The sequence below is a fragment of the Camelus ferus genome, chromosome 2, assembly GCF_009834535.1.
Source record: "Camelus ferus isolate YT-003-E chromosome 2, BCGSAC_Cfer_1.0, whole genome shotgun sequence".
NCBI classification, from domain to species: Eukaryota; Metazoa; Chordata; class Mammalia; order Artiodactyla; family Camelidae; genus Camelus; species Camelus ferus.
The window spans coordinates 58,545,056-58,562,614 of NC_045697.1; the positions used below are offsets into that span (position 1 = coordinate 58,545,056).

The following is a 17,559-nucleotide window of genomic DNA, read 5'->3' on the forward strand; positions in this document are numbered from 1 at the left end:
GTTCATTTCTGGGCTCTCTATTCTGTTTCATTGGTCTATATGTCTGTTTTTCTACCAATACCATGTTGTCTTGATGACTGTGGCTCTATAGTATTGTCTGAAGTCTGGGAGAGTTATTCCTCCAGCCTCTTTCTCTTCAGTAATGCCTTGGCAATTCTAGGTCTTTGATGGTTCCATATAAATTTTATTATGATTTGTTCTAGTTCTGTGAAGTATGTCCTGGGTAATTGGATAGGGATTGCATAAATCTGTAGATTGCCTTGGGCAGTGTGACCATTTTAACAATATTGATTCTTCCAATCCAAGAGCATGGGATATCTTTCCATTTTTTAAAATCTTCTTTAATTTCCTTCATCAATGGTTTATAGTTTTCTGTGTATAATTCTTTCACCTCCTTGGTTAGATTTATTCCTATGTATTTTATTACTTTGGGTGCTATTTTAAAGGGGATTGTTTCTTTACTTTCTTTTTCTGTTGATTCATTGTTAGTGTAAAGAAATGCAACTGATTTTTGAACGTTAATCTTATAACCTGCTATCTTGCTGAATTCTTTGATCAGCTCTAGTAGTTTTTGTGTGGATCTTTTAGGGTTTTCTATATATAGTAACATGTCATCGGCATATAGTGACACTTTTGCCTCTTCTTTTCCAATTTGGATCCCTTTTATTTCTCTCTCTTGCCTGATTGCTGTGGCTAGGACTTCCAAGGCTATGTTGAATAGGAGTGGTGATAGTGGGCATCCTTGTCTTGGCCCAGATTTTAGTGGGAAGCTTTTGAGTTTTTCACCATTGAGTACTATGCTGGCTGTAGGTTTGTCATATATAGCTTTTATGATGTTGAGATATGTTCCTTCTATACCCACTTTGGTGAGAGTTTTTATCATAAACAGGTGTTGAATTTTATCAAATGCTTTTTCTGCATCTATTGAGATGATCATGTGGTTTTTGTCCTTTCTCTTGTTGATATGATGTATTACATTGATTGATTTGCCTATGTTGAACCATGCTTGTGTCCCTGGGATGAACCCCACTTGGTCATGATGTATAATCTTTTTTATGTGTTGTTGGATTCTATTTGCTAAAATTTTGGTGAGGATTTTGGCGTCTACGTTCATCAGTGATATTGGCCTATAATTCTCTTTTTTGGTAGTGTCTTTGCCTGGTTTTGGTATCAGGGTGATGGTGGCTTCATAGAATGAGTGTGGGAGTATTCCCTCCTTTCAGTCTTCTGGAAGAGTCTGAGAAGGACTGGTATGAGTTCTTCTTTGTATGTTTGGTAGAATTCCCCAGTGAAGCCATCTGGTCCTGGACTTTTATTTGTAGAGAGGTTTTTTTTATTACTATTTCGATTTCATTTCTAGTGATCTGTTTGTTCAAGTGGTCAGTTTCTTCTTGATTCAGTCTTAGTGGACTGTATGTTTCCAGAAACTTGTCCATCTCCTCTAGGTTATCCAGTTTGGTTCCATATAGTTTTTCATAATATTCTCGTATGATGTTCTATATTTCTATTTTATTTGTTGTAATTTCTCCATTTTCCTTTCTTATTTTGCTAATTTGTGTTCTCTCTTTTTTCTTCTTTGTGAGTTTGGCCAGAGGTTTGTCGATTTTATTTACTTTTTCAAAAAAGCAGCTTTTGGTTTGACTGATATTTTCTATGGTTTTTTAAATCTCTATTTTATTTATTTCCTCCCTGATCTTTATAATTTCCTTCCTTCTGCTGCCTTTAGGGGTTTTTTGTTCTTCTTTTTCTAGTTCTTTTAGTTGATGGGTTAAATTGTTTATTTGAGATTGTCCTTCTTTTTTGAGGAAGGCCTGTATCGCTATAAACTTCCCTCTTAGCACTGCCTTTGCTGTGTCCCATAAATTTTGTGTGGTTGTGCTTTCATTTAAATTTGTCTCAAGGTATTTTTTAATTTCAGCTTTGATTTCCTCATTGACCCATTGGTTTTTTAATAGCATATTGTTCAATCTCCATGCTTTCCTTTTTTTCTCCTTTGTTTCTCTGTTGTTGATTTCTAGTTTCATGGCATTGTGGTCAGTAAAGATGCTTGTGATAATTTCTATCTTCTTAAAATTGTTGAGGTTTCTTTTGTGCCCAATTACATGATCAATCCTAGAAAATGTCCCATGTGCACTTGAAAAGAATGTATATCCTATTTTTGAGGGGTGTGATGCTCTGAAAATATCCACCAAATCTAATTTTTTTTTAGTTTCTCTGGTGCCTTATTTATTTTCTGTCTGGAAGATCTGTCTAGTGATGTTAATGCGGTGTTAAAATCTCCAACTATGATTGATTCCCATCAATATCCCCCTTTATCTCTGTTAGTAATTGTTTTATGTGTTTAGGTGCTCCTATATTGGGTGCATATATTATAATTTTATATAATGGTAAGTAAATAGATGCTATGAAGTAGCATTGGCATAAGATGGCTAATGGGAAAAGAGTGACTGGGAAAGAGAATCTACCTTTGGGGAGATAGGGAAAATCTTGCCTAAAGTTGAAAGATTTACACCGAGCAGTGAATGACAGAGAAGCTTCTATAAAAGAAATGTAAAAATTGCACTCCAGAAGAAAAAATATAAAATATCTATGGAGGAACACTTGTGTATTCAAGAAAGAGAATTAAGACTAAATTAGGGATCCCTTGAGTACTGTTGGTGAAAATATAATTGATGCAGCCATTATGGAAAACAGTAAGAGATTCTTCAAAAAATTTAAAATAGAACTACCATACGATCCAACAATTTATCTGGGCATTTATCTGAACCAAACAAAAACGCCAGCTGGAAAAAGATCTATGCACTCCCATGTCCATTGCAAAATTATTTACAATAGCCAAGAAATAGAAACAACCTAAGTATCCATCGATGGATGAATGGATAAAGAAAATGTTATACATATAATTACATATACATAAATACAAATGGAAAGTGGAATATTATTCAGCCATAAAAAGGGAAATTTTGCCATTTGCTACAACATGGATGAACCTTGAGGACATTATGCTTAGTGAAATAAGTCAGACAGAGATAGACATTTATTGTATGATCTCACTTATATGTGGAATCTTAAAAACAAACAAACTAATACAGAAAACAGACTGCTGGTTGCTAGAGGTGAGGAATGGTGTAGGCAAAATGGGTTGAGAGGGTAAAATGGAAAAACTTCCACTGATAAAACACGTAAGTAATAGGGATGTAATGTATGGTGTGGTGAGTATAGTTAATTTTCTATTTCGACAGCTGATAAGTGAGTAGATCTTAAAAGCTCTCCTCATAAGAAAAAGAAATTGTAACTATGTGAGGTGATGGATGTTAACTAGACTTACTCTGGTGATCATTTCACAATACACACAAATATCAATTAATTATGCTGTACACCTGAAACTATATAATGTTTTATGTCAATTATGTATCAATTTAAAAAATAAAGAATCAAGACTAGGCTCCCTGGATCACAGAGAAGATGTTAAAGACTGATGTGAAGTGAAGCAGATAAGGCAGGAGGGTAGGGGACCAGATAGCATGTGGAAGAACTGTTAAGCCATGTGATTTCATTTTAAGTGTAACTGAAGGGGAACTGGTCAAATTTATGTTTCAGGAAGAACCCTCTGTCAACTGGATATACTGTTTGGGGGCAAGAGTCAAAGAAGGGAAACCATCTAGGAAGCTACTGCAGGAATCTGATTTTGCTCTACAGAAAATCTTACTGTCTGCCTCAAAATTCAAATAAGCAACATAACAATAAGTTCAGTCTTATAAGATTTCCAACACTTGTGAAAAAAAAAAACTTTGCTCTGCTGGCAACAAACATAATTGTTGTTTTTCTTGCCATTATTTAACGGGCTCTTCTTTTTTCCAGGCTATTCACTTTGTAATATGAAACAACTGCTTTGAGTTGGTTGCTGCAACCTGAGGTCATCTTCCTATCACCTAACAGGTTAAAGGCTCTCACTTCCTTAGCAAAATACATGTTTTAAAAAATTTTAATATTAGGACTGAGACTTTATGAGATTATTTATTTAATTTTAATGATATTCAGTAAACATAACCTAGTACTAAGTTGACCTTTATCTGCCAATTCCATTCCCCAAAACCATCTCCTTACAGTTACATGTCCTATATGCTTTGCAAAGGAAAAGCATAAAAACACCCTCTAAAAGAATAATGAATAATGTAAAAAACATACAATTTTAAAACTACAAGTAAAATTTCCATTAAAAATTTTAGAAACTATATCTGTCAACTCAGTGAGAGTTATTCTTTTTAAGGAAAAAAGTCAGAAATCTGGATTTTGTTGTTTATTAATTTCCCTCACATTTAAGTTTCTAGCATTTTTCTACAACTGAAAAGTGACAGAATAATTTCCAAACCTAACTGAGGATCCTGTAGAGCAAATATTGCAGTATTGTTGGTGCAGGAGATAAGAAAGGGGCGGGGGGAGGAGATGAAAGAGAATAGTGGAGTGAGAGGAGGAGAGCTTCTAGGTAGCAGATCTAAAATTCTAAGCCAAGACGCAAGGAATTCACAGCAAGTGCAATTTTATCAAGCTTAATAAATAAACGCTAACCTACCGTTTCGGCCATTTTGTTTCAGGGTATTTGCAGAAAGCTGGATAGTGCTTCCATGGCCCATGTTCTCTGGAAACTTTAGGTCTTCTAAGTTTCCTTCTGTGCTCAGCCTCGCAACTTCCAATTCTGTTAATGGAAGAGAGATAATCAGTGCTCATTGAGAAACATGCCAAAGTTAAGATAATCTAATTAATGAAATATTTCTGAACTCTAAACACTGGAATTAATGTTCCATCTGCAATACTTTATAATAGTTCAGCCTTTTATTTAGAGAGTTTTTTTTTTAGTATTTTAATTTTTTTAAATAAAGCAAATAAAAGCTATTAAAATCAGGTAAATAAGAATATAAAAATAACAATTATAAAGCCTAGAATTTAAAACTCAAGCTCAAATCCTTATAGTTTGTCACTGACTGCAAGTTTTCTTCCAAAATGTTATATTTATTTTATGAATTAAGTGAAAATCCTTTTATAATCTAGAGCTATACTATTATATCAATACTGATCTATCTTTAAATCTAATCAGTTTGAAATAGCTTTATAAAATCTTCTGAAATAAAACTGTCAGCTACATCCTTAGATACACTAAAAATAGATTTAGTCTTTATGAGCCAATAACACAATTACTAAAAATTGTTTTATCACCTTCACTTAAATGACTGAATTCTTTATAGTTTATAATTAAGAGACATTCTTATAATTGAAGTGACCCATGAGGATAAAATTTTAAATACTACTAAACATAAACATACATATATACACATAAAATACATATATATATTAAAAACTAAAAAAAAAATAAATAAATGGACCTTACTGTAAGTGACCTCAGGCTAATATATCCAATATTGGAAAATCCTAAGGATACATACATGATTATGAGGATACTTCTAAGCCAATGACAGGTGATAGCCCCCTAATTATAGAAAAATAATAACCTATCTCTGCTGAAACAAAGTATCAGTGCATAATATCTGGTCCACCATAGATGACACTTTTTTTCTTTTCCCTCTTCTGCTGTACAAGATGATACTTTTTTCTTGTACCTCTCTGGTCCTTCTGTATAACAAAGGCCACTTACGAATATTATCTGTGTTCTCCCTGACGATGTCAGTCTTCAAAAGGTTATCAGCCAGCACAAAAGCACTTTCCTCCACAGTGTCAAGCAACATGGTGGCTGCACGTAGTTGATCACTTGTAGTCAGGTCTCTCCACGCATTTGAGGCTTGTGGCTGGAGAAGGTTGTTAACTGTCTCAACCATTGCCTACAAGAGGATGAACAGAATGACAGAGGTCTCTAGTGAGCCCACAGAGCTGTCAGAAATCCAGGTGTACATGTTGCCCAGCAAGCAAGGATCAGCGGTGTGCATGAGTTCAGTATTGTCCCAGCCTCCCCTGTGACATGCTGCAGTGGAAGCATTCATTATTTTGTTCTGTAAAACCCTAGCTGAGACTTTGCAAGGCAATGGAAAAACCTGCTTCTGTTTTGAAGGACAACAAATAGAGCCATGTTTGCTTCTTAAAATCAACAGCAAAGCCTTCAATAAGACTATAATCACATAATTAAATGATTTGGCTAGGGAACCACTGGCAAGTAATTTAAACCAACACTTTTATCACATCACCACAAAAAATGATTTTTTATACCTCACCATAAAACTAGATGCTGAACACAGAAATCAGAAAGATGACTACAGACAGGATAATATAAGAATTTGTTGCTTATAGGTTGAGGACTCACTGAGCAAACCAATTTTTTTTTTAGCCAGCTAGTAAAATGTCAGAATGGGGAAAATATCAAGTTGGAACAACTGCCTGTTGGAACTTGCTACCTGTGGCCCTCAGGTGTTTTTCCTTAAAAAAAAAAATCAGCAGTAGGTACACTTACAGGTAGGGATAAAGCATCACATTTCTCCTTGCATCATTCAAAAGAATCATCTCTCTAGTTACAATGAATATATTTCCTGTGGTTAACTTTATGCTCTAGGTTACAGGAAAAGACAGCTCTTCCAATAGGGTCTTCTTAAGGTTTCACTCAAACATACAGAATTGCAAAACAAAAAAACACAACGCCTGCAGTTTGAAAGTGATCATCCTTGAACCTGTTGATTATGAAATATGCACCTAATCCAGAAATAAAATAGAAGAAACAGCCAACACAGGGACTTTCTAGGCAGCACATAGGTGTTTTAAAACAGGACTCACATTATTGACACGTTGGCAGAGGAGCTGGGAGAGCCATTACACTGCAGTGTTTTCTTCTGGCTGGTGTTTTCATAGTAACCAAGTAACAACTGTTAAAAATTCAGCTTCATAATGAAACACCTTGGCTGCCAATTAACACCAGCTTCAAAAACTAATTTGCCTTTTGATAAAAGCTGTTTTTCTTGATATTTTTCCCAGCTATTCCAAGTTCTGGCCAAAATTCAACATCACTGGACTTTTCCATAAAATAGTCCTACTTGCAACTTGAGTACTTTGCATCATTTAAAAAAAAAATTCTTTCATGAGTTTAATGACTGGGCATTTTCACATAGGATGCTTAGCTCTGTCATTTGTTCTGGGTTTAAAGCATGAACTAGAAGCCAGACAAAAGCATTTCTGGATCACAACAATATAATCTGCTTTCCAGGAAGTTCTCCATAGGGGTAATGCCAACAGGATATGCCAAAAAAAGAAGTGCCAGATAGAAAAAGAAAAAAATAAAAAAAAGTTTAGGTATTTTCTAAAGCCAAACAGAGAACACAGACCTCTTGACTGCAAAGAACTGTTCTTTCTGGGATTAGATGATCCTCTGAATTCATTAGAAATGCTCTGAAAATCCCATATGCAACAGAAATTATGCCTGTTCTTTAAGGAGCAGCCTTTTAACATTAGTGAATAATCTTCCACTGATTAATTTAAATCTTACCTCTGGGAAAATTTATTGGGGATAATGCAATATTTCTGTTCTGCCCTTTATTGCTTTTAATTTCTTTAAAAATGCAAAAGGAGAAAAAAAGAAAAGAAAAAAGAGAAAGAAGTAACTATGGTCAACTCTGAGAATGTTGTAAATAGGAAGCTATGTACAACAGTCTGCTTTAGCTAAAATACAGTGTCATTAAGTTGACAGCACATAAATCAAATACACCCATTATTATCTTAGTTTTGCAACTGAAAATGTATAAGATGAAATTTTTTTTCATAGTTATACTTTTTGAGTACATTTTAACAACTACATCTTCCCAAATTAGACAGTCTTTAGAGAAGTTTTCTATTAAAGCCCAAATAGGGGTAGGGATAAATTAGGAGTTTGGGATTAACAGATACAAACTACTATGTACAAAATAGATAAACAACAAAGTTGTATATCACAGAGAACTATATTCAGTATCATGTAATAAACTATAATGTAAAAACTATGAAAAAGAATATATATATATATGTACAACTGAATCTCTTTGCTGTACACCAGAAACTAAGACAACATTGCAAATCAACTATACTTTAAAAAAAAAAAAAAAAAAAAAAAGTCCAAATGATTTCCAAGTTAACTGCCGAAACCACAGACTTAAATTTTGGCCCTAAAACCTGGGTGGGTTAAGACACAAATCTAATATTTATTTATTCTTAAAACAGCACCTGTTATGATTGCCTAAGTATAAATGAAAGGAGATGTCAACACAAGCAGTGAGAGACAGAATTCTCTAGGCTAAAATTAGTGTGGGGTTTGCAACTACATCTGCTGAGTTTGTAACTGGATTCTGCTGCTTTCCTAGTTGTGTGCTTTTGGGCAAGTTACTTCTTTGTATTCATCTGTAAATTGGAGATGATAATATAATCATTTCATAAGGTTGCTTGGCTCATAAGAAGTGCTTAAGGTGCAATCTTGTCTTTATTTTCACTGGATATCAAAGTCCAGTGTGGGAAGAAGAGAGGTCTTCACTGAATGGAGCACAAGTCATACCTGACAATTGCAAAATACTCACACTGAAGTGAGATCTGGAAAGAATAACTCTTCGGGAATGCAATCTTCATATATAGACCTGTTACATAACTAAACTACTATTGATGAATGAGAGAAACAGGTATTAAATAGTTCGTAATGTGTTTTCTAGACGCTGGAACTAACCAGTTTTCTACTAGCAAGACAGCACAATTAGGTCAATCATAACAGCTTTAAAATTAATATAATTTGTGTAAGCTTTCCAAAGATTGTTATGTCCCTGTTACCAGTTCAATGAAGGCCAATAAAATAGTCACAATTCTTCAACGGTAAAAGAATATCTATATTTCATTTTCCCTATACATTTATGACTATACATTTTACCTATAAATGATGACATGTGGTAATAAAGTTTTTTGGGTTTTTTTGGTCAAACTAGTTATTTGCATTTCTTTTGTTAGTTCAACAACATCTCTTTAAAAACAGGTTGATTTTCATTTTATCTGATTACAAAGAAATGAGCTTAACTATACTTAGAACCAAAGTTGACAGGAAATGTACAATGGATTAAAGTGAGGTACTGGGACATCATTTTAATGTCCAACAGCTCTCACAGATTTCTCTTTTCTGCTATAAATCCTTTTTCTGACCTAAAACTTATTTTCTAAAGTTGAAAGAAAATAAGATTGGTCCTGAATTCATCTTAAAAAAATTGTATTCTCACCACAATGCCTCAATCCAGGAAGGAAAGACAAAAACAAAAACAAAACATCTAATGGTTTTAACATGTATAAACTGAAATAATCTAAAATTTTGAGAGTTAATTTAATCATCAATATCGTCACCAGAAACTAAATGTTAATTTGCTCCATTATCGTTTTTAAAATGCTAGAAACTTGAATAGGAAATGGGCCCTGGAATTCATATTCTAGTTCTGCCACTAAATTTAAGTGTACCTTTGGACAAACTGGCGTTTTCAAACCAATCAACAAAGGGTGAACTACAGAAGAAAATAAATTGCATCATGTTTCAATTCAAGGGTAGTAAGGGCCATTCTACTATTAGATATTACTCTTCTCATTTTACAGTTTACAATTTACAGACTAGATTCTAAAGTAACTTTCAACTTTCTAAAAATCAAATATAAGTTAGGAAGTGTGAAAAATCACTTAGATTCATACCAGGATTAGGGACATACCATAACCTTCTGAACATATATTTGCATTACACAATATTATTGGACTTCTTATTGTTAAATTCAGATTTGAAGCATATTCATTCGACTAATTTTACTCAGAGCATATACTTGGACTATGTGTGTTGAAACATGTTATAAACTGTACAATCACACTTTGTATGTTTCAAAAGGGAAGAGTTAGTTATTTGTTAAAACTACTGTGAAAAATTTTGGAGAAAACCAGCTATATATCCTTCCAATAACAACTTCTGTCATTCTTCCAGGAGAATGTATTTATGAAATAGCTAGGATTCCTTAGCAAGAATACATAAATGGATCAATGGTGAGAAACATATCAATGGCACATCTCACCCAGGTGAGCAGTAAATCTTAAACTAAGTAAGCAGAATCACCGGGAATCTTTTTGGCAAGCTTTTTAACCAGGATCTCATTCCGGTTTTAGTTCAGGATCTACTGCTCAATCCATTATCAGCTTTTCCAGGGAGAAAATCCATTATCTGTTTTGTTCTCTTTGTATTAGCTATTATTATATAAGGTATCTCTCAGATATTTATTTACCTACATGACTATTACAGAGCTCTCACTCAAGAAAAGGTAAGCTTCATGAGGGTGATGACTCTGTCTCATTTGTAAGTGCCAAAAACTCTGCTTAGTGTTCAGCAACTCTTTGCTGAATGATTGACATCCAGTGAAGATTCACACTTAAGTGAATTTTCTCCATTTTCACACCAGCAGAAAAAAATTTTTCTGGTTTTATAAGAGCAAAGATTATCTATGAAAAAAACTTATTAACCAGTCAATATTATCTAAATCATTATCATTTCAGAGATTCACTGTCACAATGGGCTCCCATTTTAGCACTTAGTTACTTTTAAGAGAGTTATCTGTATTTGGGTCTGGCTTTCTCACTAGATTATGATTTTCTCAGGGGAGAGATCATGCTCATTTTTGTTTTTCCAGGGTAAATTTTAGTGTCTTGAGACATTTTGGGTACTCAGTAAACGCTCATTAAGCAAAAATAACCTACTTTTACTATCAAATCATGAATACAATAGGGAACTGAAAACATCTTCTTCTATACCTCAATAAAAAAAAAATTAAAAAAAAAATCTTTAAGTTCTATAACTTTTTGCCTTATCTCCCAAGAAGTCTTCTGAGTGCTCAGATATTACCATGGTTTGGAAGGAAGGCAGGGTGAATAATAGGGACTTAGGGAGGAAAGTAGAACCACAGGCTACTGTAGTAGTTTGTAGTGAATGCAGACCACTATGAATGAAAACTATATTCTACAAAAACCTTTCTAAAATGTTTTCAAATGTGCCAAAGTGCACTTTCAATGTAACTCAATGAGGTTTTATTAAATACGTATGATATGCAAAGAACTAGGGAAGTTACTGTTGGGTGAGGCTGGGGAAAAGAAGGAAACATGGAGTATTCTCTCAGTTCGCCTACACTCCAAAACAGAAGGTAAGCATGTCACATGGGACAAAAGATAATGCATTCTAGCTAAGGAGGATCAAGAAAAGATCCCAGAAGGTGTTTGGATTTGAGTTGGACACTAAAAGATGAATAAACTTTCTTTAACTATGATAAGGAAATTTGAGGCTGAGGGACATAAAGGAAGTTGATGATAAAAAAAAGGTACTAAGGCAGGTGTTAGGCTGGGTTGAGAACAATGTATGATGCATGAAAATATAATTTATAAGATGAATATAACAAAAGAAATGGTAAGCAGAAGTCAGATCTTAGAAGGTCTTCAGTATGATAGAAGTTTAGGCTTTATTGTTTAGAAAATGTACAGCCATTAGAGATATCTAAGCAAAGCAGTTACATGTTTAGGTCTTAAGTTCTTAAATTCTTAAGTTCATTCATTATTTTTTAAAGTCTTTTGTTACAATAATGCAAAAAATTATAAATATGTAAATTATCATTAGGTAGAACCATTAGAAAGTTAAGAGCAATTATTTCCTATTAGAAGATAAATTTAAACTAGTAAATTGCTGATATCCTTTTGAAAAACTGCCTAGTAATATAAACTTTTATTTTACTTTTTATTTTCACATCTTTGTTTTTTGATATATTCTCCTGAATGCAGTATCTCTTTATCAATATATACATTATTGTTTTACTTTTACTGTATTATATTTACAGTTATGTTTAAATATATTTCTTCATATATAAATTTCAAGACATGCAGAAAAATAGAAATAAGTCTTTAGGTCTTCTCTGCTCCCAGCTCTTGCTTTCTGACTATATTTTTACATATAAATATAGTTTATATTGATTTGTAATTTGAAAAAATAAAAACAGCTTTTCTTTAATTCTTCATTTTTGACTTCTTGATAGGAAGTTTATCAGTTGAGAATAAAATAAAGCAAACATTTAAAATCATTACTGAATAGGGCACATTGTACTACAATCTATGTTTAGACATTGATTCAAATCAAAATTTTAAAGGTTAAATGTTAGAAAGGTCTTCAGAACAGTTTTAAACTTGCAGGTTTTTTATTAGAAGTCAAGTTGAGTGACTGATATTTACACACCTGATCAATAAACCTAAGGTTCTTTTTATAATCACTGTCATTTCATACTAAACATATGAAAACCACTAATCTCTGAACTCTTTTATATTATAGTAAAGTGTTGGCATTTTCAAGTCTTAATTAAAATTAGATTGTATGACACAGCTAACCTATAATATAATAATAAGAAACTTTAATAGTAAAATAAGATGAAACTCTCTGCCCCTTCAAGAGACCTCTTATTGTTTAAAAATGTATTGTTTTTAGCAAACTGTATTTGACTGTATTAATTTTTAAAACCCATTTAGAATTAAGTAATTGAATGCTATCAAATAAATCTATATTGTTTTACAGGAATTAGGTGGAACTATAAACTTAATCTTCTTGCTAACTCTACATGCATTCAACAATTAATAATTAAGTACCTTCAACTAGGATACTGCAAGAGAGAGATTCTCCTTTCCCTCAAAGTTATGACAATATATTGAGGCCAGACAAATAACTAAACAAGTAATTAAAATACAATATGACAAGCATTATAATAATGGAAACACAGGATTCAAGTTTGGTGTTTTGAAAGGCTCTATGAAGTAGAATTTCAAGCTTAAATACAACATAGACCAAAAAGGCAAGGAGTAGAGCTTGTGCTTATATGTACAGAGGTGAAAAGAGAACAGGCACCTAAAAGGAACTGAAAACAATTCCTCATAGCAGAGCAGAGTGCAAAGGGTTCAGTGGCAAGATAAGCAAATGAAAGCTAGTTTTCAGAGGCTTGCAAACCTGAAAACATTTGCAATTCTTCCAAAAGGTGACAAGAAGTCACTGAAAAATTTAAAGTAGGGGAGTGATATAAATCATAATGGTTAATATTTATTGAATATGTTCCAGACTGTCATCTGAAAGCTTTATATGCATTAACTCCTTTGATTTTGACAATAACCTAATGAGGTAGAAATAGTTATTTTCATCTTGTGGTGAGAAAATCGAGAGTCAGAGAAGTTAAATAACTTGCTAAAAGGCTTATAGCTTACAGGGCAAAATCAGGGCTCAAATCCATGCATTCTGACTGGGGATGGAGGAAAATAAGATTCCAAAGATATTTAAAATTATTTGTTGATTAATTAAAGTCAGTTGATAAGGGAAATAAAGAGGTTGAAATGCACAGAATTTGGGGGTAGAAAATGAGGTGGTACTCACTTAAAATGGTAATAAAGGAAGAGGAGCAAATTTTTGTTCATTAAAAGCTGGAGGATGTAAGTACATGTGTCGGGGGGAACATGATGAATTCAGTTTTGCCGATTTTGAATGCAAAGTACTTAAATGGCATTAATTTAAGAAGTCTAGAGAATCCTTGTAGGGGAGGAAAATAACCACCTACTACCCTGTTAGGTTCTGTGACTAGACCTGAGAATTAAACTGACATAAGATAAAGTAACAGGAGAAAAGCATACACATTTTATTTAATATTTTTATGTGCACAAGGGAATCATCTTAAAAAAATTAAAAGAAGACCTGAAGAAGCAGTTAGGACTGAGAGTTTATATGCTTTTTTAAACAAAGAAGGATAAATTTGTGATGAAGTGACAAGACAAAGGAAAAGAGTTTAAACTACTAAGAGCAGTACATTACAGGAAAGTGACTAGGAAACATGTGGGGGAAACCAGCGGAAAATAAGGGTTATTTTAGTACATTTGTTTGCACAGATTCATTTTGGCATTGACTTATACTCTGGTGATAAGAATGTTCTTCTCTTCCTGTCACACGGGAAATTTTCTGATTTGCTCTCAGGTAGATCTCAGGTAGAGATCAGAAAGCCCCTCCTCATCTGCTGTTTCTCAATTGGCTTCAGCTCAAAATAATCAATGTGCCAAAGTGGCAGATTTTGGGATGGCATGTCTTAATCTCTTCAGTCCGCAGTTTCCCCAAATATCTGCTCTTGGCATATAGGTTTAGGCATCATAAACTCAAGTAGCTCACTGAGTATGTCTGATATTAACCAGATAATCTGAGTAGAGGGAGAAGAAATGATGGTGCAGAAACATTAACGAGAGAAGAGAAAATGGAGAAAGAATAGTTCGACAACTGAGACTAAGAAGGGGTAAGTAGCCAGAAGAGTGTGGTGTCACAGAGGTCAAGGGAAGGGGGTTTCCATCAATTTCAAAATGAACTTGATCCTAAAAGTATCCAAAAAGCCCTTTCTGAAATAATAATAACTCCAGCTCTTTTTTTTCCTGGGTAACTAGTAGAATGGTGGTACAATAAAAGAGAAACGCTAGGGAGAAGCTGCTCAGCAGCATTGGCAGTAGGGAGAATAGAGTAACAGAATTTCTCAATGAGTAAAGCAGTTGGTTAAGGTTTTTTGAGAATCACCTACATAAAGGTGATAGCTGAAGCTGTAAGAATGGATATCAGAGGAAAACTAAATTTGCAACCAAAATAATCTTGCAAAAATATGTCACGGCCTTAGTTTAAGTTCTTTAATGACATTCAGGATTCACTCCTTTCCACAGCCTTCCTGCCCCCTGTATTCTCCTTAAACCTATTTCTTCAGGAATATTGGCCTTCTTTCTATTTCCAGAACTCTGCAGCCTCACTTGGCCATGATCTGGGTGACCTCTGGTCCTGGAGTGCTTTTCCTCCAGATAGGCATGTGGCTGATCTCACACTACCAGGGGTCAGTTTTATAGTCATCTCCTTAGAAAGTCTTCCCTGATACACACAATCTAAAGTAACTAAGCAGTCACTTTTATCCACATGATTGTTCTAATTCTCTGCATAGTACTTCTGCCATTATCTTATCACTTTGATTGATTTACTGTGCATGTTCTTCCCAGACTCCAGTCTGCTAAACTAGGATGTGAGCTCTATAAGCTTAGTAATCCTGTCCGTCTTTACCCCTGGATCCCTGCACCTGGAACAGTGCCTGAGGCACAAAAGCTCGACAAATACGTCTGAGTGAGTGTGAATGAATAAGTCTATACTATTCTTAAACTATATAGGCTAATTATTTTGAGTGGAAAATATATTTTCTGACTCTAAAAGGGACAATCTCGTAGGAAAGTCTGAAAAACTGTCAGCCTGCAGGGGCTTAAGGAGACATGATGATTAAACGCAGTGTCATATCCTGATAGGATCCTGAAACAGGAAAAAGACATAGGTAAAAACTTAGGAAATCTGAACAACCTACATACTTTAGTTAATGATAACATGTCAGTATTAGTTCATTATTATAATTAATGTATCATATTAATGCAAGATAGTAATAATAATGATGGAAACTGTGTGTGTAGGGTGGAGATATGGGAATTCGGTAATATCTGACCAACTTTTCTGTACATCTAAAACTGGTCTGGAAAATAATGCCTACTAGTTAAAAAAAAAAAGTATATGCTTGTGAACAATTGAAAAATACAGAAGTATATAAATTAAAACTGGGAAGTCTATTTATGGAATGACATCGATATTATCCCAAAATAATCTCTTTGACAGTTAGCTGTGAACCTCTGCAGACTTGTAAATATTTACACCTACGCAAATAAATGTGATCACTATAATAATGATATCTGTTTGATTTTGCTTGCTTTTTTTTTTTTTACTTGATACTGTATTATACTCATCTTTCTAAGTCAATGTAAGGTCTATCTCATTCTTTCTGTGACTAAAGAGTATTCCACTATTTGGTGTAGCATTTTATTAAACCAGTTTTCTAGTGATGAAATTCAGTTGTTTTGTTGATATAAACCATGACACAGGTCTACCTTGTGATCATCTCTACGTGTCTGTTCTTTTCAGTGGTGGAACGCTGCCACATTGTGCCACAGCTACTCCCAAAGTCCTACTGTAGGCAAAGAGAACACCACTGTTTTGTGATTGTATGACAAGAGTTACAAAGAAACATTATACAAATGTGGATGTGAGTACAAATAGTCTTTTCTGGCAGAATATTTAAAAGGCTGATAACAGAAGTTGCTTTGAGGAAGGCAGATTTGAATGACTGGGACAGAGGCACAGGAGAGGCAGGGTAGCTTGCACCACACAACTCCAAGGGGTCACAATGTCAGTGATACAACCAGGCATTAGCAATGCAGTGGCCCCGTTAGGAGAACACATATTTATTATTCTACTTTTTGAATTTTAAACCATATGCCTATATTAGCTATTCAAAAAATTACTTAACGAGAAGAAAATGCCATCAGAAAATAATTTGAAATAACCTTTTTTTCTTTTAACTAAAATGATTGCCTTCAGACTATAATAAAACAATCAAAATAGTATTTTAATTTCTATTTAGTTTAAAAATAACCACAGGTATTGCCATGAATCTATGGTAGGTTATTACGTCAAAACTAGATGAAAATATCAATACATATATTAAATTAGAAAAAAGTATTTTTGGTTGCATCTAAGAATATTAATTGCCCAATAATTCTCTTCTTTTAGATGTAGAATCGTTGATCACTATGCCCACCTGCAAAGCTATACCTATTAATAAAGCATTGAGCTATGCAAAACTGAGTAGCTCAAAGGATATGGTCAGAAGTATGGGATATGGTCAGAAGTATGGGATATGGTCAGTTGTAGTTGGGTAAGACTTTCAGGAAGTTCTAACAGAGATGAACATTTTAGTTACTTGCCTTTCTTCCTTCTATATAAAGATTAGCATAAAGTGACGATTGGAACCAAAATAACTCTCTTATCATTTTGAAAGCCCATGTGCTAAAGATAATAGAGCAGAAAAACATATGAAGACTTGGTCTCTGATTTGGAGTTTTCATGATAATCCTGGACTGCCTCCCCCGCATTTCCTTTTTATTTTTGAAAATAAAGCCTTGGTTTAAGTTACCATAGTTAAGTTTCTGTTACTACCAGATGAACAAAATTTATACATTAGGTAAGGGAAAATATCAAAATTATAACTCTGTTTGGAACAGTATTAAAAATCATTTGTTTGGTTCCAGGCCATCAGGCAACTACTTGACTGCAAATTATATCTTCAAACTTCCATTTCTTTTCTGACCTGTACCAGAAAAGCTAATGATCCTACTTTCCAGAAAGTAGGATCTTAAATCTGTAGTGCTATTTTAAATATATTTTTTTCTTCTGGTTAGCTATGTGATTATAACACCGTTAAAGAAATAGCAAAGTAAATTGATGTGTATTCTCTTGTGTTTGCATAGAAATAATATCTATTTATATTCTATGTAATGAAAAGTTTCTGAAGGTAAACTCACGTTCAGAAAGCAACAGTGTGTTAGAATGGACTTAAATAAACAATTTTACAATTAAGTGATAATCTAGGCCTTGATCAAGAAGCTGTAAGAGAGAAAGAATAAAACTTGGTGAAA

The 17,559-nt window shown here is 33.7% G+C and overlaps 1 protein-coding gene across 11 annotated transcripts in view; it reads right to left on the bottom strand.

Annotated features, from left to right (window-relative positions):
• ADGRL3 (adhesion G protein-coupled receptor L3) overlaps positions 1–17,559 on the bottom strand; it is a 560,304-nt gene that overhangs the window by 201,512 nt on the left and 341,233 nt on the right. For all 11 annotated transcript variants that reach the window (XM_032459457.1, XM_032459461.1, XM_032459445.1 and 8 more), the window contains 2 exons: positions 5,651–5,834; positions 4,574–4,696 (listed from right to left, as the gene is read on the bottom strand). In XM_032459457.1, the coding sequence (XP_032315348.1) occupies positions 4,574–4,696; positions 5,651–5,834 (307 nt within the window). The remainder of the gene's footprint in view (positions 1–4,573; positions 4,697–5,650; positions 5,835–17,559) is intronic.